The sequence below is a fragment of the Gigantopelta aegis genome, chromosome 6, assembly GCF_016097555.1.
Source record: "Gigantopelta aegis isolate Gae_Host chromosome 6, Gae_host_genome, whole genome shotgun sequence".
Classification (NCBI taxonomy): Eukaryota; Metazoa; Mollusca; class Gastropoda; order Neomphalida; family Peltospiridae; genus Gigantopelta; species Gigantopelta aegis.
Window position 1 is genome coordinate 18,563,487 of NC_054704.1, and position 17,513 is coordinate 18,580,999.

Consider the following 17,513-nt stretch of genomic DNA (forward strand, 5'->3'; position numbering starts at 1 on the left):
ATATTTATTCTTATTACATTTGCGTTTGAAATCGGACTTCGCAACACATAACGCTTGTTTACACGAATCTGTTTTGAATTTATTAAACATATATGTCACGGGGATTCTATAATACCCGTAACTGAATAAAACACGATTGTCCCAATATCTCTCCTAACTGTACATCTATTAGATCTCTCTGTAACGGGCAATTCAAAACCGCTTTGGCTCGTCTAGGTATGATCAGAGATAAGATCTTATATGAAGTATATATTATTATAGCACGTTTAGTTCACTAGAAAACACAACAAAAACACAATACACTTTGGAATCTGTATTAATCTACGCTAACAAATGTACTTCCGCAGTAGTTAATTAATAACAACAAATAATAACAACCCAGAACTGATCACTTAATTAGTTAATCTCTAGGTGTCTAGTTTACACAATATGCTAATCACTTCACCGTGACACAACACCCACACGTGTGATAATTGAGAAACGCTTCTAGGAGAACTTAATTAATACAGGAATTACCACTCTATTCCTAACTGGTTAATTTTTAATTAACCCTAACTACTCATTCAGTAACCTTGTAACACAGAATTAATACTGGTATCTATCACAATAAAGACAATAACCTACAGTTTACCTAGGTCTTCTAGGATGACTGGCTAAGCTTTATATTACCAAATACTCGTATAAATATAGAACAGTAAGACTACGATTTACTTCGTCAGATGACCGAAGACACTGTCTAAATAATATTGGTATAATACAGTATTAAAATATTTAAAGTCACATCAATCACATCAAGGTTATACAACAGGGCAGAAATAATATATTTACCAAAGTCCAAACGGCCAACGTTCCGGGAAGCCTTCCTTTTTGGTTCTCCCAGATATCTCTAAACCCTAGCTATTTATTATAAAAATCAGAATATCGCCTGGGGGTACAAGGCGGTCCTCCCCCTATCATCTGATATTCCACCTCTTCCAGAGTCGGTATATTTCTCTCTGATCGTCAGTCTGGATGTCGCCAATCTGCGAGCAATCCCCTGGCCATAAACAGCACTACCGGAGATATTACGTAACTACTAGCCACATGGCCTCCACACCTGCTCTGGGTGTGTATTAGAAAAGCTCGATGACCGTCACGCAGAAGTATTACGTAACAAGTTGCCCACCTGGCTAAGTGCAATTTGGAACTGCACACGGCCTTCTAAAACAATTAATATCGCCACAGGCGAAAACAAAATTAAGAGCATGTACCGTCACAATATATAAAGCTTTTTGTGGACAATTTGGAGACGTTTACATTACTCATCGAACCATCCATCCTCTTGATGTTGTGTGTGTCGTATTATTTAACCTCACTTCATAATTACAGCTATCCGTAACATAATTTAATATATTAGTGAACTGTTTTACATGTTCATTCACAGATTCTCTATCGTGTATATCAATGTTGTTTACAATCAATTGGAGCTCCTCTCTGCGCATGTTCAAGAGGCTACCTACGACCTCATTATTCTCCGGAAACCATTTGCATCTCATTTTAACCCGTTCGGCACTATATTCTAATATACAGAGAAACTATATTACTTAATATTAGCTCTATATTTCAACACGGAAAAATTACTATGTTGTTATCCAGATTCGGGCATTTCCGGCAAAAAACAGTCTGCTCCCTACAATTTACAAAAATGGAAGGTCGTACACCTATCCATAGTATTATACTAAAACGTAACAACTAAATGCACTCTTATTTTGATTAAAACTAGCCAGAGTACTTTGACGGTAAGGGAGCTAGACGGACATTTAGACAGTTATCAAGACTGTCTTACCTTCAGAAACCAATCTATATAAATTCTGTGCAATCTCTGCTTACCAAACGGCAGTCCAAGATTCCGGGCCACTCCAATACAACAACAATCCTATTGTTGACGTTAAATACCTTTACATCAATAATTTTTTAGCTCACTGATAAAAACAAAAATCCACATATTAATCACTAATACATATACTACATGAACAAACCCGTCAAAAAATATGTATTTAACCGGAACATTATTGAAACGATGTTGATAACTGTCCAAATGTCCGTTTAGCTATCTTACTGTCAGAGTAGCCTACTCGGGCTAGATGAAAACGTACCCCTGTTTTGAAATGTTTAATGAATATAAAATTATACAAAATATAGTCTGGTTGTGTCCAATTAAATTTAGCTCAGTGGAAGTGCCATCCGTTTTAACCAATGAAATACAGTCTGTTCGCTTTTGTTTCATCAAATTTGAGAACTTGTCTGCTGAATAGCAGCATCAACAACGGAAAGTGCATCCGCCTCAAACTCTTTGATTGTTTTTTCTAGAAAGTAGTAGCATGTGCCAAAAGACACCCCGCCTGCCACAACACTACCTATTATCGGAATAAATTTAACAAGTTCCCTGGCAGCAGTTTTCTGAACTTGCTTGGTTGCTTGACGTTTTATGACGTCAAAAACGAAAGTCTTTATGGTTTGTCTTTTGGTGACAAGTGACGAGGCAAACTTGAGTGACTGTACGTAGTAGTCAACAGTCGTGTTGGTCCGGTCTGCCAGCTGTTTCAACGACTCGTCATTCAGGCCATACTGTTTGAGGTAGAAGTTAACTTCCCCTATTAGAATAGCAAGATCTACGGCAACACCAATCGCCCCACCTACCAGTGGGATTGGAACCAACGCACCGCCGGCTGCACCCAAGGCGGAAAGGGTAGACATTTTCCAAATCCTATCCTTTAAGATCTTGGTTTTCTGTCCAATGACTTGTTTGGATACTGGGCCAATGGAAAGTACAAGAGAAATCCTCTTCAACTCCGGCAGTGCAACTATCAGCTGTTCCATGAGCTCTTCAAACTGCCACATCTCTCTGTGGTAATTAGAAATACAAAACACGCTAGTGTCGGTCAGCTGAGCCGCTTTAAAATTGTTTTGGCAGTCTTTGATTATTTTGTCCAGCACAGCACTCGCTGAGAAATCCCCTCCTCGGATTTGCTGTTCATTTTCCATCGCTTCGTCAATTTTTGTACGAACGAAGAAGAACCGCTTTCCTCTCTTGTCTATCTCTTTTGCTAACCAAACGTCGTTGATTGAAAATCGACTGTCTGACAGAATTAGGAAAAAATCATACTTTTCAAAGTTGATGCTGTCCAAGTATTTTTCATTTCTTGGATATTTCGGTGTTCCTACACCGGGCAGGTCCCAGAATACAAGTTCTTCGTTATAAGGATGCCAATACCTGGTTGGTTCTATTGTTGTATCACCAGTTCCAACAGCGGCTCCACCGATGTCGTCTGCTGTTACGTCACGAATGCAGTTTATGAACGAGGATTTGCCAACCGCCGACTCTCCAATAATGCCAATATTAATGCCAATATACCTCCATTGGTTAGCCTTATCGTTAAGAAAATCAACGATACCAGACACACCATGTGCGTCGACATATTGTTTTGCTTCTTGAAGTTCCTGTTCAGAAAATTTACCAAAACTGTCGTCTGCCATTGTTCCAAAACATGCAGTCTGAAAAAAATTGTTTTACTCTATTATCCTTTTTGCTATTCCAAATTCTGCACAGAGAGAGAGAGAGAGAGAGAGAGAGAGAGAGAGAGAGAGAGAGAGAGAGAGAGAGAGAGAGAGAGAGAGGGAGGGAGGGAGGGGGGGCAGTACAATACAATATAAAATGCTTTATTACCGTGCTTACATATGATATATACATATAATTATTACATACATATAAAGACAGTCTGGTTACCCAGCAATAATAAAGCTAATGATAAGAATGATGAACGACTAAATATATACATTAAACAAAATAAAATAGTTTATAGTTATATTATAAGTGATATAACGACTTGCCACATAGGTTATTATTTAATACTCAACAAAATATTGCTGGCTGTATCCATGTCCCAACAGAGCTGTGCTATTCAGAGGGGGGTACCAGGGGGACGCGTCCTCCCCCCCCCCCCAAATTTTTCAAGTGCCCTCAAATTGTTCAAGTGCCCTTTTTGTTTGTATAAAAATAGTTTTGCCCGTAACCATTTTTAGCTTCACAAGTTAAGCTGTGCGTGTATGCGCAAGCTTGCAGAATCTATGTGTGTCTGTGTCACTGAGTCTCAATAGGGTTCACCACATTGTCTAACGCGAGTCATGAGCGCCTTAAAATGCGTGATCAAAGTTGCATAATGATAGCCTAATATTGTTTGTTTGAAATTGTATAGATTTTCAAAATTACTAATGAACAATAGGCTGTCATTTTATGTATATCTGCCCTACCTAGACAGCCGTCTCTAGAATAGTGTCCTTTTACAGCTATGCCCCTTTGTATCTTTTTTTAAAATGTATAACTGCTCTACCTTGACAGAGCCGTCCCTAGAATAGTTCCAGTTAAAGTTATAATTTACAAATGCCCCTTTGTATCGTTTTTTATGTGTAACTGCTCTACCTAGACTGAGCCGTCCCAAGAACAGTGTCCTTTAAAGTTATACTTTTAAGTGCCCCTTTGTATCGTTTTTATGTACAACTGCTCTACCTGTCTTTCAAACTTTTAATTTAAAAGTGTTTTGGGGCGGGGTTTTTTTTTTGTTTTTTTTGTTTTTTTTTGTCCAGGCTATATCTGCCCTACCTAGACAGATCCGTCCCTGGAATAGTGCCCTTTAAAAAAGGTTATTAAAGTCAAATTACAATGAAATGTATGATAGTCATATTTATATACGAAGCAAAGTTGATTCTGTTGATTCCCCGTTCTCCCGCCCCCGGTCAACGCTAAAATTGGAACCGGCCTCGGTGGCGTCGTGGCAGGCCATTGGTCTACAGGCTGGTAGGTACTGGGTTCGGATCCCAGTCGAGGCATGGGATTTTTAATCGAGATACCGACTCCAAACCCTGAGTGAGTGCTCCGCAAGGCTCAATGGGTAGGTGTAAACCACTTGCACCGACCAGTGATCCATAACTGGTTCAACAAAGGCCATGGTTTGTGCTATCCTGCCTGTGGGAAGCGCAAATAAAAGAGTAGCCTATGTGGCGACAGCGGGTTTCCTCTAAAAACAGTGTCAGAATGACCATATGTTTGACGTCCAATAGCCGATGATAAGATAAAAAATCAATGTGCTCTAGCGGCGTCGTTAAATAAAACAAACTTTACGCTAAAATTCTCCATTTAGTGATTGAGATCTAAGAGTAACGGGTTTGAACTCTTCTAAATAAAAAAAATTGGGTTATAAAACTCCAAAAGAGGATGTGATCACTGTCTGAAAATGGGTAATTTTGCTATCAAGATGCCAAGGAGGGAAACACACATTCTTGGGTTATAATACTATGCAAAATAATGCTTAAAATAGTTTTAAAAACATTGTTTAAAAATGGCTAATTGTGCGATTCAGATGCCAAGAAAAGGCGTTTAAAGCCATCCAGTTTTTAAAATTTCCCCGAGGAAGCATGCCCCCGGACTCCCTACACATCTCGTGCCATGCTTAACAACGACCCTGATCATTAACCCACCACACTTTCAAAAAATGCTCCGACGGGTCTCAAAGCTCATATAATAATCTTTATTCATGCAGCTAGCGCTACAGAAACCACAGCTAGTCATTTAGTATACACGTCCGTTCGTATACTGTGATATATACACAAACGCATTCATATTAACTGCAAATATTAAAACTTTTATTAAGATGCCCTTTTAACGAGTCAATGTGTACCTTTTTGTCTTGGTCCCCCCTCCTAAAAATATGTCCTGAATCCACCCATGAGTACCTGCTCACATCATCCCGACCAAATTGGTATAGTATAACCTATAACGGTATACCAGTCGTCTATCTTAACGGAAAGCCTCGAAAGTCGATCGATCGAGATAGTAAGTCGATCGATCGAGATAATAGGTCGATCGATCGAGATATTAAATCGATCGATCGAGAAAAATAATTTGATGTGATGTCCTTTCCCTGCCACCGTACCTCTCCGGGTGACACTTAGCTCATTCTGAAGCCGGTCTAAATAATGAAATGATATACTTTAAAAAAAGAAAGAAAAAAAAGTACAGTCGGAAATAGAATAAAAATGGTTTTCGTCGATTATTTGTTACATATTAAACTGATAAGTAAATATTAAGTAAATATTTTGTAAATATCTATTTAATGATAGTCTACCTAATTTAACATTTACTTGTTTGGGCTCTCACTGATGTACAAGGTGGTGTTTACTCTTGAAATTAAAAGATGTCATTAAACAGATGTGCACTTTATTGGAACAGACTATAACAAATTTTGATCAACATGTGTCAATTTCATTGCTGTTGCAACATGTGAGGTACGGTTTCTGATGACAGTTTACCCCGATCCCTCTCCAAAACTAAATATACTCTTCAAAAGAAGAAACGCAAAACCACATTGTCGTAACATTTGGAGAATTGATTTAATTATTGAATGGTGAGTCCAATAATTACCAAATGTTGCAGGATTGTTCACAATTCACTCTAGTCCATTGTGAGTAAGTGATAGGACACACCACCAAGGTCAAGGTCATCTGGAGTCAATACCGGGTGTGGCCTCCGCGTGTGTTGACAACTGCCTGGCACCGCCTGCCCATTGAAGCAACCAGAGTACGGATGACGTCCCGGGGGATGGTGGCCCACTCGGCCTGCAAGGCTGCTGCCAGCTCGGGCAGGGTCTGGGGCTGTGGTTGTCGCTGTCGGAGGCGTCGGTCCAACTCGTCCCATAGATGCTCAATTGGGTTCAAATCCGGTGATATCGATAGCCAAGGAAGGACATTAATGTTGTTGTTCTGTAGGAAAGCCGTTGTGAGACGTGCTGTGTGAGGCCTGGCGTTGTCATGTTGGAACACTGCGTTGGCGTTGGCCATAACTGGAACGATGTGTGGCCGGAGGATCTGGTCAATGTAGCCCTGTGCATTCAGGTTGCCCTGCACGTGGACCAGGTCAGTTCTGCCAGTGTGTGAGATGGCTGCCCACACCATGACACTACCCCCGCCGAATCTGTCCACTTTTATTCATTATGGAACGAGAAATGACTTCACCGATCCTTTTCCACATACAAGATTGTTCCGAGTTTCATTTTCCTCCCATAATGCACCGCGCGTGTTAAACCCAAGTCATACAGTCGGTCGTTTTTCCTTTAATTCAAAGAGAAGATCGTTTCAAAGTACGTATTTCTTAGTCTGCATATGCCCGAAAAAGATCACACTACACGATTAGGGTGGGAAAAGGTGGTGTCAGTCGCTATTTCGACCACAATTTCGTTCCGAGCAAAATTCATTCGAGTTTATTTTTATGAACTAACGAAAGCACGTGCAGTGTGCACAAGCGAAACAAACACGTCTTACCGCGTGGAGCTCCAGACTGGGAATGAAAATGTGTTGTCGTCTGTTCCAATAAAGGTCACACTCGCCTGTTCACTGACCTCTCTATTTTAATTTCAAGAGTAAACACCACCTTGTACATGAATGAGAATCCAAAAAAGTAAATGCTAAATTAGGTAGATTATCATTAAAGAGATATTTACAAAATATTTAATTGTCAGTTTAATATGAAAGAAATAATCGACGAAAATCAGTTTTATTCTATTTCCGAGACTTTTAAACCATCGATAATTTGAAGGAAAGAAAGAAAGAAATGTTTTATTTAACGACGCACTCAACACATTTTATTTACGGTTATATGGCGTCAGACATATGGTTAAGGACCACACAGATTTTGAGAGGAAACCCGCTGTCGCCACTACATGGGCTACTCTTCCGATTAGCAGCAAGGGGTCTTTTATTTGCGCTTCCCACAGGCAGGATAGCACAAACCATGGCCTTTGTTGAACCAGTTATGGATCACTGGTCGGTGCAAGTGGTTTACACCTACCCATTGAGCCTTGCGGAGCACTCGCTCAGGGTTTGGAGTCGGTATCTGGATTAAAAATTCCATGCCTCGACTGGGATCCGAACCCAGTACCTACCAGCCTGTAGACCGATGGCCTGCCACGACGCCACCGAGGCCGGTTAATTTGAAGGACTTCTTACAGATGTCAGATGGTGTTACAGTTATATAAACAAAAAAGACAAACGGTAATAACTTACGTGGATAAATATGCCAATATGCTAGTTCTGTTTGCGTATCTTGTTGAAAGTGGTGTGATCTATGATTAACGTGACCTAGCAGTATTTATACTATTACATGTGGCGGCATTTCCTGCATCTGTTTTCCGAGAATTGAAAAATCCCCGATACTATTATTAGCTACCGAATTAATTTTAACTTGATTTCCATGCTTAAATATCCAATTAATGTTTAAATACGCACACACCTATTATTATATACCTGTACTTGCCAGAAGTCAGTGGCGTAGCGAGAGGGGAGGTAGATTATCATTAAAGAGATATTTACAAAATATTTAATTGTCAGTTTAATATGAAAGAAATAATCGACGAAAATCAGTTTTATTCTATTTCCGAGACTTTTAAAACATCGATAATTTGAAGGAATTCTTACAGATGTCAGATGGTGTTACAGTTATATAAACAAAAAAGGCAAACGGTAATAACTTACGTGGATAAATATGCCAATATGCTAGTTCTGTTTGCGTATCTTGTTGAAAGTGGTGTGATCTATGATTAACGTGACCTAGCAGTATTTATACTATTACATGTGGCGGGATTTCCTGCATCTGTTTTCCGAGAATTGAAAAATCCCCGATACTATTATTAGCTACCGAATTAATTTTAACTTGATTTCCATGCTTAAATATCCAATTAATGTTTAAATACGCACACACCTATTATTATATACCTGTACTTGCCAAAAGTCAGTGGCGTAGCGAGGGGGGAGGTAGATTATCATTAAAGAGATATTTACAAAATATTTAATTGTCAGTTTAATATGAAAGAAATAATCGACGAAAATCAGTTTTATTCTATTTCCGAGACTTTTAAAACATCGATAATTTGAAGGACTTCTTACAGATGTCAGATGGTGTTACAGTTATATAAACAAAAAAGACAAACGGTAATAACTTACGTGGATAAATATGCCAATATGCTAGTTCTGTTTGCGTATCTTGTTGAAAGTGGTGTGATCTATGATTAACGTGACCTAGCAGTATTTATACTATTACATGTGGCGGCATTTCCTGCATCTGTTTTCCGAGAATTGAAAAATCCCCGATACTATTATTAGCTACCGAATTAATTTTAACTTGATTTCCATGCTTAAATATCCAATTAATGTTTAAATACGCACACACCTATTATTATATACCTGTACTTGCCAGAAGTCAGAGGCGTAGCGAGGGGGGGGGGGGCACGGGAGTCCATACCCCCATCAAACTTTTTTTTTGTATTGCATTAAAGCCGCACACCCTAGTTCCATCCAGCGAAAATAAATTATAATTTGGTTAATCTACAAACCTGTAACACACTTAGATCACGTTTTTATCAAATGGAGTGAAAAAGCAGGTTTTATATCGATAAATACCATGGGAATCCCCATGTCCCAATTGCTTGAAATAATTTTGAAAGTTAGTATTCTGATGTCACCGGTAGATGTCGCTCGAAGCAAAACAATGCCTACGTCACGACAAATTTCACAGAGTGCGCACAGACTTGGGGTGCGTTCTTTTCACCTCTCCTGGACATGTTCCAACTGAATGAATGAATGAATGAATGAATGTTTAACGACACCCCAGCACGAAAAATACATCGGCCATTGGGTGTCAAACTATGGTAATGCAAATAAATAAAGTGATGATCAAAATCAATATAAAAATTCAAGGTTTAAACAAAAACAGTGTAAAGAACTGTGCCAAAAATACAAATACAAATATCACAGAATTTTACGGACACCGAATTTTACTCTAAACTTCAATTTGTGCTGTATTGGCCATTCTCAAAGAGAATGTTACACCCCTGCACCACGGTGAGGTACAACACACGCAGGGGTGTTCCAACTGTTCTGTCCTGGTTTTGTATTGAGACACTTACTTGTCTGAACTTTATTTTTACTGAAAATGTTCACGAACTGTGAAGAAAAATCTCACAAATGAACAACAACAAATCGGATGTTGATTGCGCGAACCGTGCACGAGAAAACAAACCGAATCAAAATGATAACGTAGAGGCACTGATTTTCCGTTTCAGATTTTTCCCTTTTCCGTTTCATAATGTTACAAAATTCGTTTTTTTTCGTTTCAGTATTAAACAAATTATGTTTTTGTTTCACACAGACTTCGGACATTTTCGGTTTTCTTTACGATATTATCGACAAAATAATTACAAACGATCACACTATAAACCACTTCCCTTATATAATTTATTTTGAACAAAGCCTGACATACTACTGCATTCCTTTGTGAGATCGGAAATATGGCAATGTCGCAAATGTTAAAAATTAATAAGCAAACATAACATAATACTAGTATATCTTTCACTTGAGTAAATATCCAATCTAATTAAAATTAGCTCCACTATTACATGTGGTTCTAACATCAGCCAGTTGGAGCTCATGTCCACCAATCAAAACCTTACTGGCAGAATCCTGCCAGTGATTTAAAACTAACAACACTGCGTAGTCCCCAATGTCCAGGTAATATTTCGTCTGTAAATAATAATTTAAATATTGACCAATCACACTTCGCTTTTTATAACGTTATTTGGGAGCATACAAATTCTAAAAATATCGGGCGAGTCTATTTTAGTGACCGCAGTACAGCGAACCATACCAGTACGTACGGGGTGGGTTATCAGTCTTCTATTTTACATTAAACATTATTTATTTATTTATATAAAAAAAAAATAAAAAAAAATCAGTCTTCAGTTTTACATTACAAATTATTTATTTTATAAAATAAAACATGTTTTAAGGCATTCGTAATTCACACGAAACATGTCGTATACCCTCAGGATAATTCGGAATGTTTTCAAAGTATTTTTAAATCGCTGGCAGGATTCTGCAAGTAGGGTTTTGATAGGTGGACATGAGCTCCAGCAGGCTGGTGTTAGATCCACATGTAATAGTGGAGCTAATTTTAATTAGATTGGTAAATATCGGACAATTTTAGCTCACAATGTTCGGTTTTCCCCGTTAAATCGCCGGGAATAAGCGAAGAAAACACGACTGGTAAAACGTCTAGATACTCTACATTAAACATTTAGCGTAACATACAAAGGTACTAGTGTCGTAGCGTAATATTTCCTCCCGTTACCCCCCGATATATAGTAATATAACTTTCCGTCAGTGCATCCATTTTATTCTGGGATGTGCATTAGTGGATGCAATAGGTTGGACTATACCAATTCAAATCCCATAGGCGACCATGTTAACGTTTGTGTTTAAAAACACTATATGCAATATATCAACCAAACTATGACCCATAAATATCAGTACTACAACCCCTACCTCAAAGTATTAACTGCAGAAAATGGTACCTTTTATGGCTATTTTCGGTATAACCAGATGTTTTTACAACACCCCTAGTTTAGCACAAAAGGCTACTTGACACAGTGGTACTAGATTAATTAAAATTGTATAAATTTTTAGCCCAGATGAAACTAATTTTTTTTACAACCAACACACTCACATTTATAACCAATCACAGGACTTGTGGTGTTAACTTCTCTATCAAAAGTTCGGTACACCTCGAACTTCGACCCAGCCGGAAATTAATTGGTATAGTGTTACCAATAGGAGAAGCCATGTGTTTAGGGAAGGACGTCACGTATCAGCATGCGCGCGCATCTGGTAGGCAGAAGTCTATCATAATGGCCATTAGTAACAAAGCGAACTAGCGTAGCGTGAATAGCAAAGAATGGCCAAAATGTGCTTAAATTACCGCTTGTAGCACGGGAACGCTATTCTACATAGCTCCTGTATGGAGGAGATACATGTACTCTTTCCACCCATAAAATTTGATGATTGACTGAGTTCAAAAATATTCTCGGAACCGGCGTGACGTCACACGGCCTAGTTACCGATCATCCGGGTCTTTGGGGGTGAAGCAAAGCCTTAGTGATTACTGGTTTACATAGAATAAAGTTATCATATTAACTTTTTACATGCCTTACATATTGTCATTTATTTTCTGTAGCGAACACATAGTTGCAATACGTCTTATGTGTATTATAATAGCTTGGGTTGCCATATAAGAGAAACGAACAACGGGAATCTGAATTAGTATAATCTATATTTAGTACCGATGTGTTTCCGTGTACTTTGAATGTCGAGGGGACGGCAGGTTGGGCAGAACATAATTTTTGTTGATGCAATTTTCAGGTAATGTTAATTATAAATTTTTACAATTTTGAAATGATAAGATAATTATTAATATAATAATTATGATGTGGACTACAAAATATATAATTTGTATTTATAATAAAATTTGTATGCATGATTAAGTTAAATTATTTTTATGATTTAATAATTATTTTATTTCCAAATAATATGTAATAATTAAACAATGGCAAAATTGTTACTTTACAAGTTCAAAATTACAATAGTATTATTGTCATATCTTATATAGATGTATTGGCAGCAGTATAATGTTCCACTGAATACATTCTTTTATTCTTAAAACAAAATACAGTTTCTTGAAATAATGAAATGCTTTTTGTTTTTACAGATTGCAAAATTACCACATGATGTTGCCCTTCCTTACCGGTTGAATGCAGGCACACAAAAATAGCAATAATAAAATATAGCCATCCTCAGACCTTGACATCTAGGGGGAGCAATATCTCTCTCTACTTACCTATCACACCTGAGATTAGTTTCAAGGAGAATAATATATAGTTTCCTTTGGCATGTGAATTTATATACATGTAGTATCAATATGGTAATATTTTAAATTGCCCCCCATAAACTACATTAGGGAGCAAATAATCAGTTCCCTCAGTTATTTTCATGTCGAGGTCTACAACCTAATAAAACATAAGTGTTACCTCGTGGAACAAACATGCAAATGTTTTAATAATAGGGTTTAATCTGGTATATTTAGTAATAAAACACAAAAACTTACCTGAGTAAATAATGGTTAATATATATATATGTATAATATTGGTGGTGTTTTATATCTAGTCACAATGGATATTGCAGATATTTTCTTGTTCAGTCTTGTGCTGTATTGGAATTGTTATTGCAGTTCAATTTAAGTCATATCTACAAAACTAATTTTTAATAGTATACAGCTGGAGAAAGGAGGCAAATATGGTTGTTAATAAACTGATCTATATCGGTATGCCTTCTACTAGACTACACATATTTAACCTAAGTTGCTTTTAACCCGGGTTAAATTACCTCATGTAGATGCACTTATGTAGCACATTCAAGGAAAATATATGAATGAGATAGTTAAATGCCATGTCAAACAGTGTTTTCAAAATGGAAAACAAATATCAGATATGGCAGTTGACCATTCATTTTATTGCAGGTAATTTCTAAAGCAGATTACACACACACACACACAAACACAAACACACACACACACAAACACACACACTGAACTGTAGAATACCATGAAACTACATATATATGTAAAAAGGTAAGTCCTCTAACTTGAACAAGTAAAATTTACAAATGTACCACAACCACCAAATTACATTGATCCACAATAGAATAGATTTTTAATGTATTTTTAGATTTATGTATATGTATGTGTAGTGTTTTTCCTAGATTGTTTTAGCACGGTGCAGCACCATGCCTCAATAGTCTAGCACCATCTTGCCTTAATCAGCACCATGCTGCCCTGAGATTAAATAAGCCTTTTTCACTAAATAATTCTAAAATTGCCTTTATAAAACACCCCAAAAGGTATTATTAATTAATAAAATATGCCTTTTACATCTTTTGCCATTCATTTATTAAGCAAGCACATAAATTACATTATTGTTTATTTCAATTAATTTTTGTGTATTTTTAATGAAAAAGAGTGCCCCAAAAATGGTGAAAATGCCCAAAAAGTAATTTCTAGGGAAATCACTAATGTGTGCGTGTGTGTGTATATATATATATATATATATATAATGTATGTATATATATACTCTTCAAAAAAAGAAACGCAAAAGGGTACAAATGGGTTATAACTCCGATTTTATGTTTCCTACCGGTTCATGCTTTGTGAATATAAGGTCATTGCATGTCACAAACACATTCCCACGGTTACATTCGATAAAACGCAACTACTGTACAATAAAGTTCCAAAATGTGAATATTCGCAAAAACGCAGCCACGTGCAAACCATGTCACCACTGCACGTGCGTTGTCTGCACGTGCAACATGAACACCGACAGTATAAAAGTGCAGGGTGTTCGCTTGCCTGGCCTCTGTATCTGGCCGACAGTTGACAATCCAGGACATGCCACGTCTCAGTGAACCGCAGAGAAACAATGCCATCGGCCGACTAGACGCAGGCGAATCCAGAACGGCCGTTGCCAGGGCATTCCATGTGTCCCCAAGCACCATCTCCAGACTGTGGGACCGTTACCAGCAACATGGATCAACACGTGACCTCCCTAGATCCGGTCGACCACGGGTCACTACCCCCGGGCAGGACCGCTACATCCGGGTACGCCACCTTCGGGAACGATTGACTACTGCCACCTCCACAGCCGCAGCAATACCAGGTTTGCGCAGGATATCCGACCAGACCGTACGGAACCGCCTACGTGAGGTAAGAATTCGTGCCAGACGTCCAGTTCGAGGTGTCATCTTAACACCACAACACCGTCGACTCCGACTGCAGTGGTGCCAGATTCATCGACAATGGCCTCAACTGCGATGGAGACAGGTGTGGTTCAATGACGAGTCCCGATTTCTGCTCCGACGTCATGATGGAAGATATCGCGTGTATAGGCGTCGTGGTGAACGTTATGCGGCAAACTGCGTGCAGGAAGTGGACAGATTCGGCGGGGGTAGTGTCATGGTGTGGGCAGCCATCTCACACACTGGCAGAACTGACCTGGTCCACGTGCAGGGCAGCCTGAATGCACAGGGCTACATTGACCAGATCCTCCGGCCACACATCGTTCCAGTTATGGCCAACGCCAACGCAGTGTTCCAACATGACAACGCCAGGCCTCACACAGCACGTCTCACAACGGCTTTCCTACAGAACAACAACATTAATGTCCTTCCTTGGCCATCGATATCACCGGATTTGAACCCAATTGAGCATCTGTGGGACGAGTTGGACCGACGCCTCCGACAGCGACAACCACAGCCCCAGACCCTGCCCGAGCTGGCAGCAGCCTTGCAGGCCGAGTGGGCCACCATCCCCCGGGTCGTCATCCGTACTCTGGTTGCTTCAATGGGCAGGCGGTGCCAGGCAGTTGTCAACACACGCGGAGGCCACACCCGGTATTGACTCCAGATGACCTTGACCTTGGTGGTGTGTCCTATCACTTACTCACAATGGACTAGAGTGAATTGTGAACAATCCTGCAACATTTGGTAATTATCGGACTCACCATTCAATAATTAAATCAATTCTCCAAATGTTACGACAATGTGGTTTTGCGTTTCTTCTTTTGAAGAGTATATATATATATATACACACACACACACACATTAGTGATTTCACTAGAAATTTGGCATATATATATATATATATATATATATATATATATATATATATATACTGAAAGAAAGGCACACATTATTTACCATCTGCACCAACGTAAATACTAAACACGGAGGGGGGGGGGGGGGGGGAGAGAACGACCTATATTTTCTTACTGCAGGCCTGCTACAGACACATTTGTAAAAATAAAAAAAATAAAAGTTTAGGCCTATATTATAATTATTATATGTGTGTAATTTAGCAGTATAAACTTTTTATTTTAAAATTTAAAAATAAATAAGATGTAGTAGCTGTGGTATGGCAAAATAAATACAAGTATAGATAATATCCAAGCAACTAAGATTAAATGAAAAATAAAGACCACACAAATTTAATGATAAAGGAATATACTCTTTATTCAAGAACTGGATGCATCGTTTTGTTTGAGGGGGGGGTTCATGGAAGACGATGGAATTGTGTATTTTATTTACAGTATAATGTGGGATTTTTATCACTGCACATGCTTTAACCATTTTGTTTGCTAAATTAATCTCTGTTGGTGTCAACAAGCAACAACATTAAAGTCAACGTAGTCACATTCTGTGAGGGAAGCCATAGAATTCCATCAGGTTTGTCGTTTTAATGACCCTACCCACAAGCGGCGCCTAGTCTCTTTTGGAAATTTGTAAAACGATATTTTTTTTTATCATCATGTTATGGTTTGTGTAGCCCGAGTACTCTGACTGTAAGAGAGCTAGACGGACATTTGGACATAAACACGCTCTCATTACAGTCAGAGACCAACCTATGTCTTTTTTTGGCAATTCCTGACTACCAAACGGTAGGCAACGAATCCCGCTCTAATACCACAACAATCCTATGTTTGACGTCAAATACCTTTACATCAATCATTTTCGAGTTAAGTGATACAAAAAAAATCCACATATTAATCATTAATACACATACTACAGAAAGAAACCCGACAGCACCCACATTCAGCTACGCTTCGTGACACTCCGTCGCAACAATTACAAAGCTCGGCGATCTATTTCGAGACTGGGCGATTCCGCCTTGTGCAGCAGTTAAGGGGTCGTCTCATAAGAGGAGGCAGTACGTAGCACATACTTTTGCCGTATCCTGTCGATAACACCCCATATGTATCCTTCAAATTCAAAATGGAATCAATAATGTGTAATTGTTTTGGTTTAATGACGTAATGAAATCCAAATTCATCCAAAACGGCATTAGCCAACTCTTCCATGTTGTAACTTCGCTTGATATGAGACGGCCCCTGTAACTGCTGCACAAGGCGGAATCGCCCAGTGCGCGATCACGTGGTCTACGTCTCGAAATAGATCGCCGAGCTTTGCAATTGTTGCGACGGAGTGTCACGAAGCGTCGCTGAATGTGGGTGCTGTCGGGTTTCTTTCTGTAGTAAGTGTATTAGTGATTAATATGTGGATTTTTTTGTATCACTTAACTCGAAAATGATTGATGTAAAGGTATTTGACGTCAAACATAGGATTGTTGTGGTATTAGAGCGGGACTCGTTGCCTACCGTTTGGTAGTCAGGAATTGCCAAAAAAAGACATAGGTTGGTCTCTGACTGTAATGAGAGCGTGTTTATGTCCAAATGTCCGTCTAGCTCTCTTACAGTCAGAGTACTCGGGCTATGGTTTATGCAGCCAACTGCACAACATGTTAGGCATCGTGACCGTTAACTGTTGTAAATGATCGACCAAAGTTGCCTCATTTCACTATCAAACCATACGTAACTAAGGAGAAGCTTCACCGCGTCACGTGATAAACAATGGCGGCCAGGGGTCGAAGTACCCGTATGTTCGGTTCCGAGAATACCAAATTTCCTTTTTGTCTTCTTTTTCTTTTCACCTGAATAAATATTTTTAGTCCATGTATTTTTAAAGCGTCTGGTCCATATTTCAAGTAAAGCATT

General features: G+C 38.7%; 1 protein-coding gene across 1 annotated transcript; it reads right to left on the reverse strand.

The window, feature by feature from the left end:
- Positions 1 to 2,136: 2,136 nt before the first annotated feature.
- LOC121375732 (interferon-inducible GTPase 5-like) lies at positions 2,137 to 8,660 on the reverse strand. The gene is made up of 2 exons (XM_041503336.1): positions 8,095 to 8,660; positions 2,137 to 3,534 (listed from the first exon to the last, which is right to left on the reverse strand). Exon 2 carries the CDS (start codon positions 3,514 to 3,516, stop codon positions 2,266 to 2,268), a length of 1,251 nt encoding a protein of 416 aa, XP_041359270.1. The 5' UTR covers positions 3,517 to 3,534; positions 8,095 to 8,660; the 3' UTR covers positions 2,137 to 2,265.
- Positions 8,661 to 17,513: the final 8,853 nt, after the last annotated feature.